Source organism: Antennarius striatus, chromosome 9 (genome assembly GCF_040054535.1).
Source record: "Antennarius striatus isolate MH-2024 chromosome 9, ASM4005453v1, whole genome shotgun sequence".
In the NCBI taxonomy this organism is placed as follows: domain Eukaryota; kingdom Metazoa; phylum Chordata; class Actinopteri; order Lophiiformes; family Antennariidae; genus Antennarius; species Antennarius striatus.
The window spans coordinates 3,742,175-3,763,509 of record NC_090784.1 but is presented as its reverse complement, the minus strand read 5'-3'; the positions used below and the strand labels follow the sequence as shown (position 1 = coordinate 3,763,509).

At 43.9% G+C, this 21,335-nt stretch overlaps 1 protein-coding gene across 3 annotated transcripts in view; it reads left to right on the top strand.

Annotated features, from left to right (window-relative positions):
• LOC137600882 (intermembrane lipid transfer protein VPS13B-like) overlaps window positions 1-21,335 on the top strand; it is a 359,901-nt gene that overhangs the window by 88,884 nt on the left and 249,682 nt on the right. For all 3 annotated transcript variants that reach the window (XM_068322736.1, XM_068322735.1, XM_068322737.1), the window contains exons 18-19: window positions 1,035-1,169; window positions 1,856-2,035. In XM_068322736.1, the coding sequence (XP_068178837.1) occupies window positions 1,035-1,169; window positions 1,856-2,035 (315 nt within the window). The remainder of the gene's footprint in view (window positions 1-1,034; window positions 1,170-1,855; window positions 2,036-21,335) is intronic.

The following is a 21,335-nucleotide window of genomic DNA, read 5'->3' as shown; positions in this document are numbered from 1 at the left end:
AGAGGATGAAAACTAGATCACAACTTTGACCTTGAAGACTAGGTCAAGGTCAAATTTTCACTTTTATACCTTTTTAGGTACACATCTCTGAAACCTGATGAGACAATAATCATAAAACAAAAAGCAACATTTTGAGAAAGCCAGAGACACAAAAATGTGACGATGACCTTCACCTTTGGAAAACTATGTCAATGTCATACTCGATAGTTCAATATAGAATTAATTGCTATCGACCATTATGAAAGTAGGTCAGGGAAAAATTTTGAATTCAGGGGTGTCGTGGGATATTGAAGTCTCTGACTGCCTTGTTGTAATAGTCACTGTTATTTAACTGAAAATGTTGGTCATATAACTTAGTAGATTTACTGGGAGCTTTTTAAACAGTTCACAAAAGCAAAAGAGGTTTTATCTGTTTTAATATCCTTTCTGGGCACCTTTTTACAACAATATGACTGTGATGTTGGAACCTTACTACTGGATATCCAAACTCCCGTCAGTACACTATGCATGTTTCTACAGGGAGCTTTTAAATCCAGAGGGAAAATAAAAATATAAAATGGCCCTGTAAGATTTTAGATCCTGTCAGCTTGAACTTGCTGATAAATATACGCATAAATTTTACTGGGGACTGAAGTCACATGCTAAAACAGACATATGACGCCTTGTTTGTCAGTCCAGTTTGTTATTTAAATTGTAGCTTTAGGGGACTGTTCAACTATGTTCGAACAAACTTTTACAGCTTATGCACAGGTGTTTTTGTTTTGATATATTTCACATTACAGAGGCACAACAGCAGTTTAACCTTGGAAACTCAGTTCATTACTCTGATCCCTGCTGACACACTACCTGCTGTCGATGATATCTGTCCTCAAGAGCACCTGGCTAGGCTGAAATGAGAGAGAGACTGAAGGAAAGAAAGAACTCAAGAACAATTAAAGGCCAAACAAGTGTTAAACTGAGCTACGGCAGCAGCATTTAAACCTGCTGGGCTTCAGTTCATTTTCACTTTTTTTCTCATCTTTTTTTTTTATTAGGTGTGAAGTCTCCAGGCCCTTCACCGACTCTCGAGGGTTCAGTCCAAAACCTGGAGCTGAAGTTCTGCAGCCGTGCGATGGTGAAATGTGCCTCGGGAACCATGGGAGCTGTAAAAATTTGCGCCAGGACCCCAGGTGTGTGCAGCTGTGCCCTGTTAAAACTTTACTGCCTGTGTAGGAGGAATGAGTGAGACCAACTAGTCTCGTCTTTTACTTTCTTTAACCTGCATGTTTGCGCTCTGTCTCCTTTTCATTCTGGTGCTCATTCTTTATCTTGATTCCTGTCCAGCTGTGTGTCTCAGTTGCTGTTTTCTCCTGTCATTGGGCTGTGGCCACGTCTTTGATGGCTGGGATTTTACTGAAGCTAGTGTCATAACAGAGTTCACATAGGTCAAACCACACACATGATTTTGTCAGTCTGATAAAATGTTTTGCAGCAGTCAGTATAGAATGCAGAGAGAAAGGATGTGAAAATAATAACTGCACCTATACATATATTTATCAATAGAGATTAGATGAGATTAGATTTTGAATACGTAAGGATAGTATACAATAGTATTCACAGTTTGTTCTCCAACGATTTTGCATACAGGTTTAGCATGACGCTTTTTTGATTGAAGACCTGGAATCTGCTTTAATCTGCTCATGAACACTCAATAAATGATTGACTTTTTTTTATGTAACTCTGAAACTAAGACATACTTTTAGTCAATTAAATTAAATTTATTTATGTAAATACTAACTAATTTTTAATTTCTTCTTTCTCACTTGAATGTGAAACTTTGTCATGTACTTATTTTCTTTTTACATTTTTCACTCAGGCACTGGAGATGGGGTCAAGGAGAAGCTGGTTCCTCTGGTTCAGGGTCCATCTGACACCAAAGAACTCCACATGAGCCGATGGCTTAATGAGATCCGCAAGCCGGAGTCTCTGCTGGCCCCTGACCTGCTGGCATTTTCAGTTCAGATCCCTCAGCAAGGAGACGATTGTCGGAACTCAGGTAGCTATCCTCTCCTAAGCTATCATATTTTCCCTCCATCCAAATTTCCTTGCATGGCAGTTTTCATTTCATGCATTATTTACTCAAGTATTCTTGAAGCAGGGTAAACAGCATGACTTCTGTAAACACTAGTTAGTTTCTGTCAGGGCTAAACTAATCTAATAGCTAACAGCTGGACTGGATGCACTGATACCAGATTACAGTTTTTGACGGAATTCTATATACGTTGTTGAGGTGAGTGTGTTAGCATATGCATGCAGGTTTGGGTTTATTCAGTATCCATCCATCCATCCATCCATCCATCTTCCACCGCTTATCCGTAGTCAGGTCGCGGGGGCAGCAGCTTCAACAGGGAGCCCCAAACTTCCCTTTCCCCGGCCACATCCACCAGCTCTGACTGGGGGATCCCAAGGCATTCCCAGGCCAGTGTTGAGATATAATCCCTCCACCTGGTCCTGGGTCTGCCCCGAGGTCTCCTCCCGGCTGGACGTGCCAGAAACACCTCCCTAGGGAGGCGTCCCGGAGGCATCCGCACCAGATGCCCAAACCACCTCAACTGACTCCTTTCCACGCGAAGGAGCAGCGAATCTTCTCTGAGCCCCTCGCGGACAGCAGTGTTTCTCACCTTATCTCTAAGGGAGACACCAGCTATCCGCCTGAGAAAGCCTATTTCAGCTGCTTGTATCCGCAAACTCGTTCTTTCGGTCATGACCCATCGCTCATGACCATAGGTGAGGGTAGGAATGAAGATTGAACGGTAGATGGAGAGCTTTGCCTCTCGGCTTAGCTCCCTCTTTGTGACAACGGTGCGGTAGAGCGACTGCAATACCGCTCCTGCTGCCCCAATTCTCCGTCCAATCTGACGCTCCATTGTTACCTCACTTGTGAACAGGACCCCAAGATACTTAAACTCCTTCACTTGTGGAAGGACCCCATTCCCCACTTGGAGAAGGCAGTCCACCGGTTTCCTGCTGAGGACCATGGCCTCAGATTTGGAGGTGCTAATCCTCATCCCCGCCGCTTCACACTCGGCTGCAAACCGGACCAGTGAGCGCTGCAGGTCACAGGCTGATGACGCAAACAGGACCACATCATCTGCAAAAAGCAGCGATGCAATCCTCAAGCCACCAAACTGTAAAGCCTCCTCACCACGACTATGCCTCGATATCCTGTCCATGAAAATCACAAACAGAATTGGTGATAAAGCGCAGCCCTGGCGAAGGCCAACAGCTACTCGGAACAAGTTCGACTTACTGCCGAGAACCCGAACGCAGCTCTCACTTTGGGCGTACAGGGATTGGATGGCCCTGAGGAGAGGCCCCCTCACCCCATACTCCCGCAGTACTTCCCACAGTATATCCCTGGGGACTCGATCATATGCCTTCTCCAAGTCTACAAAACACATGTAGACTGGATTGGCATACTCCCAAGCCCCCTCTAGGATCCCTGTGAGAGTAAAAAGCTGGTCCGTTGTTCCACGACCAGGACGGAACCCACATTGTTCCTCCTCAATCTGATGCTCGGCAATCGGCTGGACCCTCCTTTCCAGCACCTTGGAGTAAACTTTCCCAGGGAGGCTGAGGAGTGTTATGCCCCTGCAGTTGGCACACACCCTCTGGTCCCCCTTTTTAAAAAGAGGAACCAGCACCCCAGTCTGCCACTCTTTCGGCACTGTCCCAGACTTCCACGCAATGTTAAAGAGGCGTGTCATCCACGACAGCCCCTCAACACCCGGGGCTTTGCCACCGTGCAGTTGTTTAACTACCTCGGTGACTTCGCCCCGAGAGATTGACTCTGATCCCCCATCATCCTCCAGCTCTGCCTCTGCAACAGAGGATGGGTCAGTTGGGGTAGTTGGATTCAGGAGTTCCTCAAAATGTTCCTTCCACCCACCGACAACCTCCTCAGTTGAAGTCGACAGTGTCCCATCTTTGCTGTATACAGCTTGGATGGTTCCCCGTTTCCCCCTCCTGAGGTGTCGGACAGTCCTCCAGAACAACTTTGGTGCCGTCCGATAGTCCTTATCCATGGCCTCTCCTAACTCCTCCCACACCCTCTGTTTTGCCTCCATCACAGCCGAGGCTGCAGTCCTTTTGGCCTGTCGGTACCCTGCAACTGCTTCAAGAGTCCACCGGGACAACATGCCCCTGATGGCCTCCTTCTTCAGTCAGACGGCTTCCCTGACCACCGGGGTCCACCACGGTGTTCGTGGGTTACCGCCCCTTGAGGCACCCAAGAACTTGAGACCACAGCTCTCAGCTGCAGCTTCAGCAATGGAAGTTTTGAACATCGACCATTCAGGTTCAATGCCCCCAGCCTCCACAGGGATGCACGAGAAGCTCCTTCGGAGGTGTGAATTGAAGGCCTCACGGACAGAGTCCTCCTCCAGACATTCCCAGTTCACCCGCACTACTCGTTTGGGCTTACCAGGTCTATCCAAAGGTTTCCTCCGCCAAGGGACCCAACTCACCACCAGGTGGTGATCAGTTGACAGCTCTGCCCCTCCCCTTACCGCAGTGTCCAAAACACACGGTCGAAGATCAGATGATACGATCACAAGATCAATCATTGACCTCTGACCCAGGGTGCTCTGGTACCAGGTACACTTATGAGCATCCTTGTGTTCGAACATGGTGTTAGTTATGAACAATCAGTGACTAGCACAGAAGTCCAACAACATAACACCGCTCTGGTACAGATCAGGGAGGCCATTCCTCCCAATCACACCCCTCCAAGTGTCTCCATCATTGTCGACATGTGCATTGAAGTCCCCCAGGAGAACAACGGAGTCCCCTGCAGGGATCCCTTCAAGGACCCCATTTAGGGACCCCAAGAAGGCCGAATACTCTGAACTGATATTTGGTGCATATGCACAAATAACAGTCCGAGTCCCCCCCCCCCCACAGCCTTAAGGCGTAGGGAAGCGACTCTCTCATCCACCGGGGTAAACTCCAATACAGCGGCGCTCAGCCGGGGGCTTGTGAGTATCCCCACACCCGCCCTGCGCCTCACGCCTGACGCAACTCCGGAGTAAAACAAGGTCCAACCCCTATCCAGGAGTTTGGATCCAGAACCGAGGCTATGCGTGGAGGTAAGCCCCACCAGATCCAACTTGTAACGCTCCACCTCCAACACAAGTTCCGGCTCCTTCCCCGCCAGTGAGGTGACATTCCACGTCCCCAAAGTCAACTTCTGCCGCCCGGGTCTGGTCCGTCGTGACCCCCTGTCGTCACTGCCACCCATATGGCATATGGGGCCACCCGGCCCCATCGGTCTGCCCTGCGGGTGGTAGGTCCACAGGGGTGGTTTATTCAGTAGTTCTCCAAAAAAGCAAATCACAAGTTCTGAAAGCACTGTAGTGCTTGATTTAGTCAGCTTATGTGATAACTACAAGTCTGCATCTCTAGCCAGGTGTGCACACGTATGTGCAGCGTGGTTTCCAGTGAGTTTTATGCTGAAACTGCTCCTGTGGTTCTGTCGTCTGTAAAAGGGGAACATCGGTATCAGTGTCAGTATTGCATTGCTAACCTTTCTTTCCCCCCTGCACTGACAACTAATTCTATGCAGCAGCCCTGCTGGACTCCCAGGAAGGATTAAAACCTTTAATGCTGATGTGCTTGACAGTCTTTCATGTCTTCCAAAGTCCACAGAACACGAGTTTGTCAAAGTACACCCTTGGCTGTTGCCCTGTAGTTCCTTCCCAAATAACAGATACTAAAAAAGACTGAGATGAAATTGTAAGACAATACACCTGTAATATTTATTTTACACATTGCCTACAGAATTGCAGCTTTACATCACTTTTAATACGGAGCTACAGAGATTCATTGTGTGGCCTTGACTCACACAAACCCCCAAACCAAGCTCTGAATCATATCAGGCCCCGGGGCCTTAAACATGTCAGCGCTGAGATGGCGATAGAGCTGGCCTCAGGTGGTTTCAGGAAAAGATACAGCTGTATGTTAAGGTGTAGTCAAATAAGTAGATAAGTACGTTTTATTGGCGGTGGATCGGGGAAGTCAACCCCAACCAGGAATTCTTGTTCTGCGTGAATGTCACCCAGTCAATCACTGTCCCATTGTCTCGGAAGTCATTGGTATAAATTACAATGTATGGTAGGGAAAAGCTTACATTTCATAGGTGACTCACAGCTTGATAAACGTGAGAACTGCCTTTCACTACATTTCCTGAAAGTTGTAATGATATAAGAATAATTGTATTTATACAAGGTTTTAGTCCATCTTTTTTCCAGCATCACACAATTAGGTTTAGTTTTTGATATTGTTTATCTGAAAAATCCTATTAAAGTTTAGGAAGACAAAAAGCATTATATGTATTTTGTAAAAATGTACACACGCACGCACGCACACACACACACAAGCACACACAGGCAAACCAGTAATCAGCCTATGAATCTGCTATCGGCTTTTTCCAGCTGCAAACTATCATTATGATATCAGCCTTTAAGAATCCACTATCGGTCAACCTCTAGATTCTATTTAGTGCACAGTCTCAGACTATTACTTTGATTTAGAGAGCATATTATTTCAGCAAAGCAATAGCTCATAAAGACAGTACATATTTTGGAATATTAAAACCTGATCTGAACACAAACCAGAAGGAAGCGAAACAATGGGGATTGAGAAAGAAGATGAAGGTGAAAGGGTGGTGGTGGGGCTGACTCCCAGAAGCACTGGGTATATCTCCAGCAGATGTTGAGCAGTGGAGGCCTGCACTCCTTCTCATCACTGCTCAATCCTCCATACTCTCTCCCCTTTCTGTGCTTGATGTTCTTTTGTTTCTAGCTACTTTCTTTCTTTTTCTCTCTTTTGTCTCCTAAATCTTTTGCTTTCTTCTAATGTTACTAATCTAGAATAGTCATGCATAAATCTCTATTCCTTTACTACTTGGAGGTCTGAGAGGATCTTAATTTCTCTTTGACTGATGGTACAAGCAAACAAATCAATTTGATTAAAACCTGTTTTGCATTTTAATTTTTTCCACCTCAAATTTTATCACAGTCTTGATGAATATTTGATACTGTCACTCTTTTCTGTCACACACGCGCACGCACACAAGCGCACACACACACACACACACACACACACACACACACACACACACACACACACACACACACACACACACACACACACACACACACACACACACTCTCTCTCACATTATTTCTGCCAGAAATGTCACTTTTATCTGCAGTATACCTATATAGTCAGTATAGTCAAAGCTGGAGACAGAAGCGTGGCTTGACAGTAACAATTTTGCCAGCCTGGAACATTTCTCTCACTGTGTGTGGGTGTTCCTATTAAGTGCGTGCATGTATGTGTGTGTTCTATGGAGCTTTGTGCTCAAAAGTTAAGTGGAAAAAAGTGAACAGAGTTAACTGTATATGTCAGTAATGGTGCTACAGGAAGAGCTTTCAAAATTAGTTTGTGCGCATGCAGGCATTTTTGGTGTGTAATTTTAGGCCTGTGTTTTGTATGGTGGTTAGGTTTACATCAAAGCTATTGGTCTGTCCATATGTCCCGTGTCCCTGCTGTCGTCCAGAGGGTGACTGCCAGCCTGTTAGAACAGTGTTAATAGAATGATGGATGCAACACCTCATTCAGCCAGAGATGAAAGGTGGAGTAGCACCACTCGAAATGGCCTGCACTTTTTGGTCCCATAGGACCGACTTACAGGGTAAAAATCCCATTATTGTGTAGAGTTTCTATTTTATTCTTATTTCTTGTACTTGTGTTCCTGACGAAAACACACAAGCACAACACAAAGTACAGCTCTCCTGTCATACTGTATCTGTCTAACAAATTCTACAAGCTCAGTATTGAAGGACAAATGGGTAAAATCCATCATACATACGTATAGGTATAGTTTACTTGCAGGTTTCAGTGTATGGGATTGACTGCAGCTGATTAGAGCTTGAGAGATGCCTTGCCTTCTCACTGGTCATGTATGTGTGATCCCTGTGTTGTCTCATGTCTTAGAGGATGTGACAGGCTCTGGAAATCGCCAGCACTTTCCATATGGATATCTTAATTCATCCCAGAAAGAATGTCGTTCATGTATTACATTTTTCCTTTTTAGAGCTCAGAAAGGCTCGCATCTTTGATATCAGTTCTTGTATGATATATTTGGTCTAACAGACAGCTAAATCCTGTACTAATGGCAAACCTTGTTTATCGCCTCACATGAGTTCTTTTGTCTTGGCCCCTATCTGGGACACCGAGGAGATAAGTCCCTTTAAAATATTACCAAAGACATGTTTTATTTTAATTGTTTACTAGTCAAACAAAACAAATGTTGGTTTGGGTGTCTAAGTGTGGTGGGTAGAGACTTTCTATACACTCTGCAAATCCAGATTAATGTGTTTTCTTTTATCATGGTTGAGGTTGGAATCTTCTTCTTTTCCTTTCGGCTTTTCCCTTCAGGGGTCGCCACAGCGAATCAATTTCCTCCATCTAGCCCTGTCCTTTGAATCCTCTTCTCTCACACCAACTACCTTCATGTCTTCCCTCATTACATCCATAAACCTCCTCTTTGGTCTTCCTCTAGGCCTCCTGTCTGGCAGTTCAAAACTCAGCATCCTTCTACCAATATATTCACTATCTCTCCTCTGGACATGTCCAAACCATCTCAGTCTGGCCTCTCTGACTTTATCTCCAAAACCTCTAACATGTGCTGTCCCTCTGATGTACTCATTCCTGATCCTATCCTTCCTGGTCACTCCCAGAGAGAACCTCAGCATCTTCATCTCTGCTACCTCTAGCTCTGTCTCCTGTCTTTTCTTCAGTGACACTGTCTCTAGGCCAAACAACATCGCTGGTCTCACCACAGTTTTGTATACCTTTCCTTTCATTTTAGCTGAAACTCTTCTATCACACATCACACCTGACACTTTCCTCCACCCGTTCCATCCTACCTGTACACGCTTCTTCACCTCTTTTCCACACTCTCCATTGCTCTGGACTGTTGAGCCTAAGTACTTAAAATCCTCCACCTTCTTGAGAGGTTGGAATGTTCTAATAAATTAAGTACAATTAAAAGCACGGGTTTGAACACAGAACAACTACGCAGCTCAGCTGGGATTTGTCTTTTTTTGTTGATCTGTATAGTAATTTCATATGTTTCCATTAACATATTGTATCATAGCTTGAGAGTACCAAATTATTTCTCCTAATTGAACAGTTGTTCCAGATGGACACAAAAACTATATGATTTTTTGGCAGTTGCAGCATACCATTGTTGCCAAATATTTTCCACTTTTCATTTTCATTTTTCTCCCTCTAGTCTACATGAACATGCACTCTCTTATGATAAAATGAATTCAAAGCATCAATGCTATTATTACATAGGAAAAAACCCAAAGTGAGTGAATTTGAAGAAAGTGAGGCAGCTATAGGAGGTGTCACTCTTGTGAAGCTCATTGGATGAGGTAGTTTCTTTTAAGTTAAAGCAGCTAGCAATCTAGGTTGGCAGGCTGGATCAGAAGGGCACAGGTTAGTCTTCCACATGGACCCAGCTGAGAGCCAGGGAAATGTCATCCTTCTCTAGCACACACTGGGAATGATGCCTGTATTCCTCGACTAGTATTAGATCTATAAATTATTTGTGAATTTAATTAGAGTGGAGCACTGCCTTAAGAATCGCTAGGACCAACATTCCTTGGCCATGTCATTTAGAATGACCTTCAATGATACAGTGAGTGTAAATTATCAGTGCTACTCCAGAGACAACCTAATCATTTTGATCCCTGGACAGTGGCTGGCTGACTATCCTCTTTGGCTTGGACTAGGGCTTGTCACCGGTAATGGATGGGAACGACTAAGAGGGGCCTCGGACGGGGCTGGTGTGAGAGAGTACATGGCTGCAGAATCTGTGAGAAGCCCGGGTTTATGCTGAATGTCATGGTGAGCGGCAGCTTGCAGGTGTCCCTTCCACCCCACTTTCCGCCACCATGGCTTGCAGCAGGAGGGACCAACGATTCGGGTGGGCTTTATGATCATAGAGAAGACTAAAAGAGAGAGAGAGTGAGGGATAGCATGTGTTTTCCCCAGGCACGCCAGCAGCTGCGAGACAATGATTTATGCTTTTCTCAGAACTCCGGGATCTCAAAATGTTACATTTAATCAAGCTTGCTGAGAGGAGAGCAAAAGTTAAAGATGTTCCCTATAAAGCCCTCCAGTTTTGATCTCTTTACCATGCCATGGGAGCCTTGGGAATTGGGGAACAAAGTGATCTTTAATCTTAATTTAAACATATTGGAGGGAATTATGAAAGCTACGTGGAATTAATCCTTGGAGAATTCTCTCGCTACAGTAATACTTAACATATTTAGCTCTCTAATAGATATTAAAGCTGTTTTCCCCTCAATTACGGTTTTTATACCAGAGAGATGGAAGGAAGACAATGTTTCAGTGTTTATACAGTATGTTGAAGTATGTACTTCAACATAGGCCTAAACTGTCCAAAGTGTAACATATTTAATACATGTATATGCTGACACATCAAAAGACATGCATGTATGAGTATCGGCATTCAAGTGTGTTTGTGTGTGTGTGTGTGTGTGTGTGTGTGTGTGTGTGTGTGTGTGTGTGTGTGTGTGTGTGTGTGTGTGCGCGGACTAAGATAGGAGCCCTGTTCCCGGCAGTCTGAAACTTAGGGTACTTGGGGCCTGGAGACTAACAAGAACAGGTGGGATTGAAGCACCACTTGACTTTGATCTGAAGATTTCACACCAACGCCCACATGCACTATGCTCACTTCATAGGCCATGCACATACACAAGCATGCACACAAGCAGACTCGTCACACATGCTGTCCTTGCCTCCTCTTTGAAACTGTAGCCTTTGAATGGGCTGCACTGACACTGTAGATGGGGTGTGAATTTTGGGATCTCCCCTGGTAGCCTCCTACATTTCAATCTTTCAAAGGCTCGTCGTACTTTCATATGTCCATCTATCAAGCTCTTTTTTCCCTCCATGCATGTGTTCACTCACTCCATTGAGTGTTAAATCAACAGTCTGGCTTTGGCTGGGGCTTGATGGCTTTAAGCTGCTGATCTGAACTTTCTCAGGCTGATAAACCTGCAGACAACTTTAGACCTGAAGCAAGAGACATGCATGCTACATGTTCAAACAATATCTCCAGTATTTTAACCACATTGACTACGAGGGTCTGCACTCGAATTTAAATTCAATTAGGTTCATGAAACAAGGCCATATGAGATTCTTCCATTGTTTATTTGTTTAAACACCCTGTAACTTCCTCAACCTTTTCAAGGCAGCTACTCTCATCATGTCTCATCAGTCAGTGTGTGAAGCAGAGCAGGTAATGTGGAGATTAGACCTGAGGGAACCCACTCAGTGCTGGCTATTGAAGTCAATCATGCCCCATTACTGGAGCTGTTCATCTGTGAAGTGTTGGGGTACTTAGGCCACTCTCACAGTGCTTAAAGCCTAGCTGGAGTGTGAGGCTGAGGGGCAGGGGCCAGACATTGGGTACCAGGGGATAAAACCCGAGAGCAGAGATGGCTTTGTTGGAGTGTGACTACGGCTAAAGCTGCTGCTTAGCTTACAGTCTTACATGATATCACAGCAACCAAGCAGCCATTTGGAAGGGACAATTTGACATTCCTCCCCTGAACCATTCATTTAATATTAAGTAGAGATTCTAAATGGATGGAGGTGTGGGCTCATGCTTAGTTTGATATATGGAAATTGGTCCAAGTACCAGAAAAGTAACATAAATCAGAACATTGAATATAGGTAGCATTATATTATACATGTTAATCATAAATCTGATCATTTGTACTGCTTTAATAGGTGTTTTTAATGCAATAGGGGACGATGTTGCAGGGCAGGTAGGAGGTGCAGAACACTGCTGCGTAGGGGTGGTCAAAATTGAAGCTTTTCTGGTGTTAGCGAGGAGTGTTAGGCATCAGGGTGATGGATAAGTGAGTCGGAAAGAGAGGAAGGTTTAGCCTTTGAGTGTGGACGGAGGTCATTTTGGGTCAGTGATTTTTCACTTCTTAAAGTTGTCATGTAGGTGGAGCACAGTCGGTGTAGAATCGGGAAATAATTAGCCTTATTCTTCGTGTGAAAGTGGACACAATTGAAGCTCATCATTTTCAGTAAGATGATAAAGATCGAATAACTGATTGTAATGGCTCTGCAAAGACCAATTGTCACATCTGGTGTAACATCATCTTCACCACTAGTGCAGTACATTGTAAAATACTGCAATGCATTTAAGTTCTAGTTTAATGCTTTCAGGCAGGTTGTTAATGAAAAGTTTGCCGTCTACATTAAAACACCAAAACAACAGGGGAAGATCCAAATCTCAGCAGGGTCTTGTGAAGGCAACTGTTTGCCAGCTCGTGTTGTTTTCAAAAGCTTACCATACAGTATATTTTATCCACTTTTGATGGCACTTTAAGAAACCTGTTTTCATGAGGCCTATATGGCATGATAAAACAGGAAAGCTGTGCTCCGATGTTTGGCAACTTGTGAGTCGCACCTCATTTCATGTTGTTATCAGTTTGTTATTTTCTTTTCAAACTGAGATGGAGGCCCAGCGTGACAACTCTTTTGCCAAGAATTTAAATGTTTTTCCTTTGCATTCTGAAAATGATTTTGCATATGGATACACAAGAAAGGATTGTGCGTGCTGTATTATACACGGCATGCCAGTAGTTGATGGTGTAACTTTCCAAAGTCAACACCACAGAATAGTGCAATGTCCATGCTGTGTTTTTATAAGAATGTCATTTTGTCAGTTTAAATAGATTAGAGTCACAAAGACTACATTCTGGATCCCAGTTTAAAATGTTTATCATCCCAGGTCCACAGATGTCGTTACTGTGTGCTGTTACTGCACCATGTACAGAAGTCCTGACGGCAACAGAAAAGTTACCAGGTGTCGCAAAAAAAAGTTGTCATCTAAATACCACTGAGACAACACCTGAAGCAATTCCATTTCACAACTGCCCCCGCATTTATTATTATTTTTTTGTGTGTGAGTGTTGTAGAAGATGTGTGGGGGTTTCTTGCCCTTGGTTACTGAGCAGCTGGAAAATAGCAATCCAGCTTGTCAGCTACTGGGCGTAATGTTATTCCCAAGGCACCTTGATTCATTTCCCACTAAGGTGCAATTCATTTTTAACGTTTGTCAGTGATACATTCAGTGAAGAGCTGAACACATGGCCCCTCCCCCCAGTTCTATACACTCCATTTTAAATTCCCAAAGGACTGCAAGTTAAACTTCTTTAGAGTCAGGGGGAGAGAGACTCAAAGTAGTTTGCCATCTGTATCTTTAAGATTCTTCATTCATCATGAGTAAGCAAGGAAGGAGAGAAGGAAAGATAATTCACTCGTTCTAATGTGAAAACACACAGTGCGTGTTGTGTATGGGCTGGAAATGGGATAGAACAAACTGAATCTGCTGAAGTGGACAATAGTGATCCTGGTTCACTGCAGCATACAAGCTGTTACACTTTATCCAGATTTGGGCTGAGTAGCAGGGTTGGAAGGGTCAATTTAGTTAACCTTATCTAATTGAATGTTGTCACTGGATCAACGGTCGTCAAATTCCACACAGACAGATCAAACATCACGCAGCACAATCAAAACAATTGGCTTCCCTAGGTCACCTAATCTAGACCTTGTGGGTTTATTCTCACAAATCAGAGGGGGCAACATTCAGACTGTGCAGGGCAGCGCTGAAATTATTTCAGTAGGATCTCCAGTATTGAACACAAATGCCGGAGGATTTAAACTATCAATTTACCTAATACAGAGTTATGCAATCACATGTATTTCATTTTGTAAAAACGGCGTGTTTTTGATGAGCCTAAAATAAATAGAAGAAGAATGAATTAATTTAAAATTTACTTTTTATCTTACTGATGATGTTTGAATGTTTTCACTGTTTCTGTTTCTGCTTCCTGATAAACTTAAGATGAGCCGATGCGACAGGCAGGAGTTTAGAGAATTCCCATTTACAATGTCCTCCCATCTGTATCGACAGAGAGAAACATTAAGATTAGCAAACCACGTTGGTTCCCAGGTCATCACTTAGATTATCAGAGTCTGTGAGCTATGCTCGTTTTATCTCTCATTGCTGCTCCTCAAGCTATGAGATCCACTGCCACCTTTTCACATGATTAGAGGATGGTTACTGATTTATACTCTGCCAGTTCCAAAGTCACATACAGGCTAACCAGAGTTCAGAAGTGCCGAGTTGGCCTAAAATGCACTGTTGAAGCAAGCAGGCTGGAGGTCCGCGACGGTAGCCAAACCAATATGTGTCTCACCGCTTCGGTGCCCATCAGAAAACACATGGTGGGCGTGGGAAGGGATGAGAGCCCATTAGCTTCTTCACAGCTCAGCTGCTGCAGAGCACCTCCTCCCTCGGTCAATGCCTTTCCCTCATCTCTTCTCCCAGTCCCCCTACACTCCTCCACCTCCACTCCACTCCTGCTCTGTGCTTCACACACATTTTCCCAGGCTGCACTGTTGCTCAAATGATTGTGTGTGCACACAGTGGGCAAAATTTTACCACCCAACATTGCAGCAGTACTAGCACTTCAAAGTGGGTTTAATACTGTGACACATGAAGCAGCAGTGGTGGGGATGAAGAGATGAAATAGGGCCGGATGGGGAGTTGAAATGCAAAATAGTGGTGAGAGTGGGTATAAGCTCATTTTCTTGGAAATTTCTTTTGATGCTGATGTGGAGATTACTGGCGCTGTGCATTAAAGCCTAATCAATTGAGCTAATTTAGCTAATGATGCTTGTGGGGTTGTGGTGTAGATGTGGGCTGGATGGTGGTGGCAGTGACAGAGATTTCTCACAGAATAAAAAAGGCAAAGTAATTAAGAGAATCAGCCGTTAGGAACAAGACCTGAGGGGAGGAGGGGGTTCAGTGAGGCAGTCAAGAATGGAATGTGACACAAACCACACTGATGTTGAATTCTCTCATATAACTGGCTTATTCTTGTATACTTTCATTCATAGACATTCAAGACTTTCAATAGCACCAATTACGAGGTCTTTTTAGTTTTTTCATGGTTGGCTCGTGTTCACAAACGCTGTTGGAAATGGCGCAAGGAGCAGTTTAGCATCATCTGTTTCTTTGAGGTAAAAAATAGGTTATGTAAGGTTTTATGTGCCACATACTCCAATCCTCTAGTGTTCAAATTGAATTCATTTCTATCATCCAAAACTGCTCTGATTTGTACCGATGACAGACACATTGAAGAAAGTCTTCTCAGTCTTCACTCTATCATCACATAATTATCCCTTGGATATGGAAGCTGTTCCTTCTTCTTAGCGTTCTGTAATTTTTCTTGTTGTCTTCAGAATCCCCCTCAGACTACACAGTAACATCTTCGGCGGCATCATTTCTCATTAGAGAATTCAGAGTCATGTTGAGATGTCTAAGTACATTCAGGGTTCACCAGCTCACAGCAGCAGAGTGATTGGCAGCAGAAATGAAACTGACGAAAAGAAGATCATGTGTGTTTCAGTTTGTGGTTGTTAGAAATGCCATGCACTGACCAGTAAACGCGTGAAGAATTTGTTTATGTGTCATTTAGGTAGACAGTGAAAAAGATTAGTTTGATTCTTTTAAAGCAGCTATGAATGAAGTAGTGATTAACTCAGAACTGATTGTTTTAAATTTGATTTAGAATAGAAAAGTTTTTCTGCTGCACTTCTCTTTAAGATTAAACTCACTTATTATGTAATATGGCACGTAGCAATCCAGCTGGACAACGTTTCACTTATGAAAATGTTCCTGGCTAGCTGTCACTTTCAGATTTCAGATTAGATTAAGATTTTACTGATATTTATGAAGCACAGTATGGTTGTGACTGCCATAAATGTCTGTTAATTTTATACTGCCAGAAATCTAATCAAACCTGGAAGCATTTCATTTGAATTCATTTCTCATGTAAACATGTGTGCCATAAACCTCAAACAAAACATATTTCTCTAGATTTATAGGGAAACTTAAAGTTGGAAATCTTTGTGTATTTTAAAAGGTCCAAGTTTGAAATGAATGATGTTTAAAGTCCCTCCACATTTTTTTCTGTTTACCTTTTCGCCACATACTTCTACATCTGTTCGGCAAGACATTACAATTCACTTTTCCTCTTCTTTGCGTTTGCTGCATTATGATTAAAAACATTTGTTTGTAGTATCTGCATTTCAGCAAAAGGTCCATTTCTTGTCAGGTTGTTCAAAAGTAAGAAACATACCAGAAGTGGATTTCAATTGACCTTGAGCCTCAGGTTGTTTGGTTTTACGTGAAGCGACTTTTGAAGACTAATCACATCGTAATCATTTCTCTACATGACTGTATGGGATGATTTCCCTTATTGTCTTTAATGTTTTCCAGTATGCAACCATTGGCTGTAGTTAGGTCTGGTCAAATCCTCAACACAGCCGTTATTTAACAAATAAATTTTGAAATTGTTTGAAATCATGCAGTTCAACTCCTTAAATATTTTGCTACTTAACTTCTGCTTGCATTCACTGAACTATAAGTGATGAATGTGATGTAGAGATATTTGCATGAGATGATGATTGCTATGCTTCAGAAAAACTCCAACCGCAGCTGACACTGCGGTGTGCATCATTCCACACTGAGATTTATGCAGGAAGGGATACAAAAACACACGCAATTTTTAGGCATCCTGCAGCAAGCGAGTGTAGTGTTTTTGTCAGGACTGAGATGATGGCTATGGTGTGTGTGTGTTTCTGTGTGTGTGTGTATGTGTTTGAGTGTGTGTGTGTGTGTGTGTGTATATGTGTGTTTGGATGTGTGCGCGTCTGCGCGCGCGTGCTCAGTATCCTGGTTTATATCAGCCTCCCCAGTCCTGTCTCAACTGCTGACCTGGGACAGCAGGAATCAGACCCCGATGCATATCAATCAGCTCCAGAACCACCACTCCTGCTGTTGTTGCTCTTTTCTAGTTACCTCCGACAAAAATTGGATATTTTTTCCTGTGACGATTTGTTTGTTGGTTTGCCAGTAGGATTATACTAGAGCAGTAGAATGGATTTCAATAGAATTTTTCTTTACTTTCTTGAACATGGTGATGTAGGGTGTCTTTTGACTGTAATTTCTCAGGGAATAAGTGGGGATCTTTATCAAAGAAATTGGGGATATTAAATAGTTGCTGCCTGCACCATGCACCAGATTTAATATGCCGTCATGGGACTAGTCTTTGTCCCATCTCTGTTACAGAAATTGGGCTTGAAACATGAAACTAAATCAGAAATCTGGTCTTTTGACAGATATCTGTGTTATAATGATTCTAATTCTGCTTGTCATTTGTCATTCATACAGATAACATAAAATTCACCTACTGGAAAACAGATTTGTAAATGTTCTTTGCTTTATCTCTGTGTCTTGCTCAGACAGACAGACAGACAGACAGACAGACAGACAGACACACACACACAACACACACACACACACACACACACACACACACACACACACACACACACACACACACACACACACACACACACACACACATAAACGTACACACTCTGACATCATGTGACATTTGACATCAGCTCTTTGCAGCAGGCCTGTTTGTGGTGTTATTTGTCGGTGATTTATTGTGTCCTCCTGCGCTCTGATTGGGGTATGCAGACCAGGTCCAGATCCCTGCACTGGCCTTCCCCACTCTGTAACCCTGGTTTTCCTCTCCAATTACTCTCTCGACTCTTCACCCCACTGTGACTATTTCTTCCATTTTCCTGCCCATGCACTTTTGTTTTGGCCTGATCCTGGCCCCAGTTTCTTACCTTCTCACCCCACTTAACCTTTGTTCACTCTCCCATCAGGTTTGGTGAGGATGTAAATGAATGAAACTGTCTATTGCAACAGATTTAGAAGGCATCTGGAAGGTCTATTCAGGGTGTGCTGTAGCAAGAGTTATGGTTTTTCTGCCAAGGAGAGCCAGCTCTCTCTCCTGGTAACATGAGCCTGAGAGTTTCTGAGAGCCATGCAAAGTCTCGTAATGAAACGTGTTCACATCAAGTCAACTTTTATGGCCAGTTGACATCCTCTAATTCTGAGGATTCCACACTTTTGTGTGGATCTTCTTCTCTTGCCTTTTTTACCTTACAAATAATGTTATTCCATCCATCCATCCATCTTAAAGATACTTAAACTCCTCCACTTGGGGCAAAGGCTCTCCACCGACCTGAAGAGGGCACACCACTTTTTTGCGATCGAGAACCATGGCCTCGGATTTAGAGGTGCTTATCCTCATACCACTCGTGTCACACTCAGCTGCAAACCGTTCCAGTGTAGCTGGAGGTCCAGGTTTAATGACACCAACAGGACGACATCGTCAGCAAAAAGCAGGATCGGACTCTCTCCCGATCCTGGCTGCGCTGCTTTCCCCTCCAGCGGTGTCGAATGGTTTGCCAGAATTTCTTGAGGCTGACCAATAGTCCTTCTCCATGGCTCCTCCCAGAGCCGAGTTTTTGCCTTTGCGACGACTCGAGGTGTAGTGCGCCTGGCCTGCCTGTACCTGTCAGCTGCCTCCAGAGTCCTACAATTCAACAAGATTTGATAGGAACTCCTTCTTCAGCTTACTCCTACTTCTGGCGTCCAACACCAGGTTTGGGGGTTACCGTCGCGACAGGCACCATAGACCTTATGACCACAGCTCCGAGCAGTCGCTTCGACAATGGAGGTGGAAAACATGGTCCACTCTGACCCAGTGTCCCCAGCCTCCTGCAGGATCTGAGAGAAGCGCTCCCGAAGGTGGAAGTTGACGACCTCACTGACAGACCGGGTGTCCTGCTGCCATGTGCACTTATGGACATCCCTGTGGTTGAACAAGGTGTTTGTTATGGACAAATTGTGACTATCACAGAAGTCCAATAACAGAACACCACTCATGTTCAGATCTGGGAGGCCGTTCATCCCAGTCACCCCTTTCCAGGTCTCACTGTCATTGCCCACGTGAGCGTTGAAGTCCCCAAGGAGAACGACGGAGTCCCCAGTCAGAGCACTATTCAATACCCCTCCGAGGGAGTCCAAGAAGGCCGGGTATTTCGCACTGCTGTTTGACCCGAAGGCCGATACAACAGTGAGAAACCTGTCCCCAACCTAGAGGCACAGGGGACAGTCATATGTTGGAGTTCACCCCGTCTTCGCTCCAGGGTGGGGCCCCAGCTGTGCCATACCGGGTGACGTCACGATCATGATGTTTTACTTCCCATAGGGGTTTTGTTACTGCTCATAGTCTGGCCCATCACCCAGGGCCACACTTAGGGAGACCCTAGCAAGAGCATAAAGCCCCTGACAACATAGCTCCTGGAATCATTCGGGCAGTCAAACTCCCCCACCACGATAAGGTGGTAGTTCTCAGGGAGAGCTGTCATTTCTAAATGACATTTAGAGGTGAACAAAAAAGTTGTGATCTTGCGTTCTGAATCTGTTTCGTGAGAGTTGTCAATCTCACACTGAATGCAGTATACTTATAGTTAGAATCTCTTTCTCTCATCTTATGCCTGTTCTGACTGTGTTTTTCACGTTTTGTGTTAATCCTGGTTTTTTCTCCACTATGCATGCCCTTTACACCATTTATAGTTCTGTGACATCTTCCTGGTGAAAAATCTTCCTACAAGAGCTAGTAAAACTTACCTAAATTAACAAGAAAAGCACTTTGTCACAAAACCTAATCTGGTTTTATCTGTGTCTAATGTACGCCTGTACTCATATTGTGGATTATCTTAATCAATTTTTAGACTGTGCTACTTTAGACTGTAATGGAGTTTTCACACTATCTTTGAGGTGCAGATTTCACTCCAGGGCTGCAGACCTTAGAGCCTCCTGTCAGTTTTGTCATTGACAGCACCATTAGGGAAAGGCAATCCTCTGACATACAGTTTGAATCTGTATGCCCTTGCCCTGAGTGGTTTGTTTGGATACCATATCTGTCTGTATGGATGTATTTTAGGCTAATGTGAAGTATAGGTGAAGCAGGGAACGTTATGGGATCAAGGGGTTCCTGATTCAGTTTCCTGCAGTTTCTGTCCTGCTGGGGAGTAAACCTATTTTTAAAAAAATCCTGAACTAGGAGGCACACTGGCTAGTAACCAGCAGGCAGCTAATTTATCTGATTGAAGGCCAGATGAAAGCAGTGGGGTGCACTTAGAGCTCCCTGCTGTTGTCTGTGTGTGTTTGTTTAAGTATATGCATGGAGAATGGAAAGTGTGCAGGTATTTTGTACCCATATGTGTGTTAAACTACCACAGATGGTAAGTGTTTCTGCTGTGCTCCTGTTGGTCAGTAGCAGCCAGAGACTCCTGTCTGTAACAGTTAAAGGCTTTCAGATCATGCAGCCTACAAGGGTGCACCAAAGATGGAGGGGCAGCAGTAGCTCAGTCGGTAGAGTGGCTGTCCAATGATATAAGATTTGCGGCACGATTCCCGCTCCCGACCATTCACTTTTGGTGTTTGAGCTGGCAGTGGGAGGTGCCAGATCAACTCTCGAGAATTGCCGATGTGCCCTTGAGCAAAGCACCGTCCCCTACGCAAGCTGCTCATTTGGGGCACACCAAAGATGGAGCTGCCCATCACATGGCCTCCCTGTATTTACTGCATGCCTACAGGCCCCTTGTGTGTGCTTGGTTTGTTTCAGGGGCTTGTACAAAAAGAATATACGGTATATATATGCATGTTTACTAACAGACTAACCACGAGTGATAACATAATTTCCCTTCCTTCTTCTTCCCCTGTTGGTCTTCATCTTTGTCTTCATCTTTGTCTTCTTCATCTTGCTTTAGGGTGAGTGAAGCTTCAGTACAGGCACAGATGTGTAATATACGCACCAGTAATAACAACAACGGAAAACACAAGCTTCTACCTGGCTCTACACCCACCTGACTTAGACCTCTCTCTGAGCCATGTTAATTAATCTACAATGAGACATTTTCAGTTGATTTTGAACTACCTGAATTTCAGTTGTCCCATTTGTGACTTGTTCCTATGAAAAAAAGAGGTAGTGTGTGCCAGTGTGTGGATGTTTCTACGCCAGTCCACACATGTGCCCCGCGATTGTCCATCTTGCATGCACAAAGTTTTTCAACAACTTGCAGTCATAATTTCTTATTCAAAATGTTGTGAAAGAACATAAATTTTGTTTTAGAAATACAAAACTTTTTTGTCTGATGTCAACCTAAGTCTTTATCAACAGATGAAAAAGCAATGCACTTCTAGTCAATGTGTCTACGTCCCTGTTCTGTCT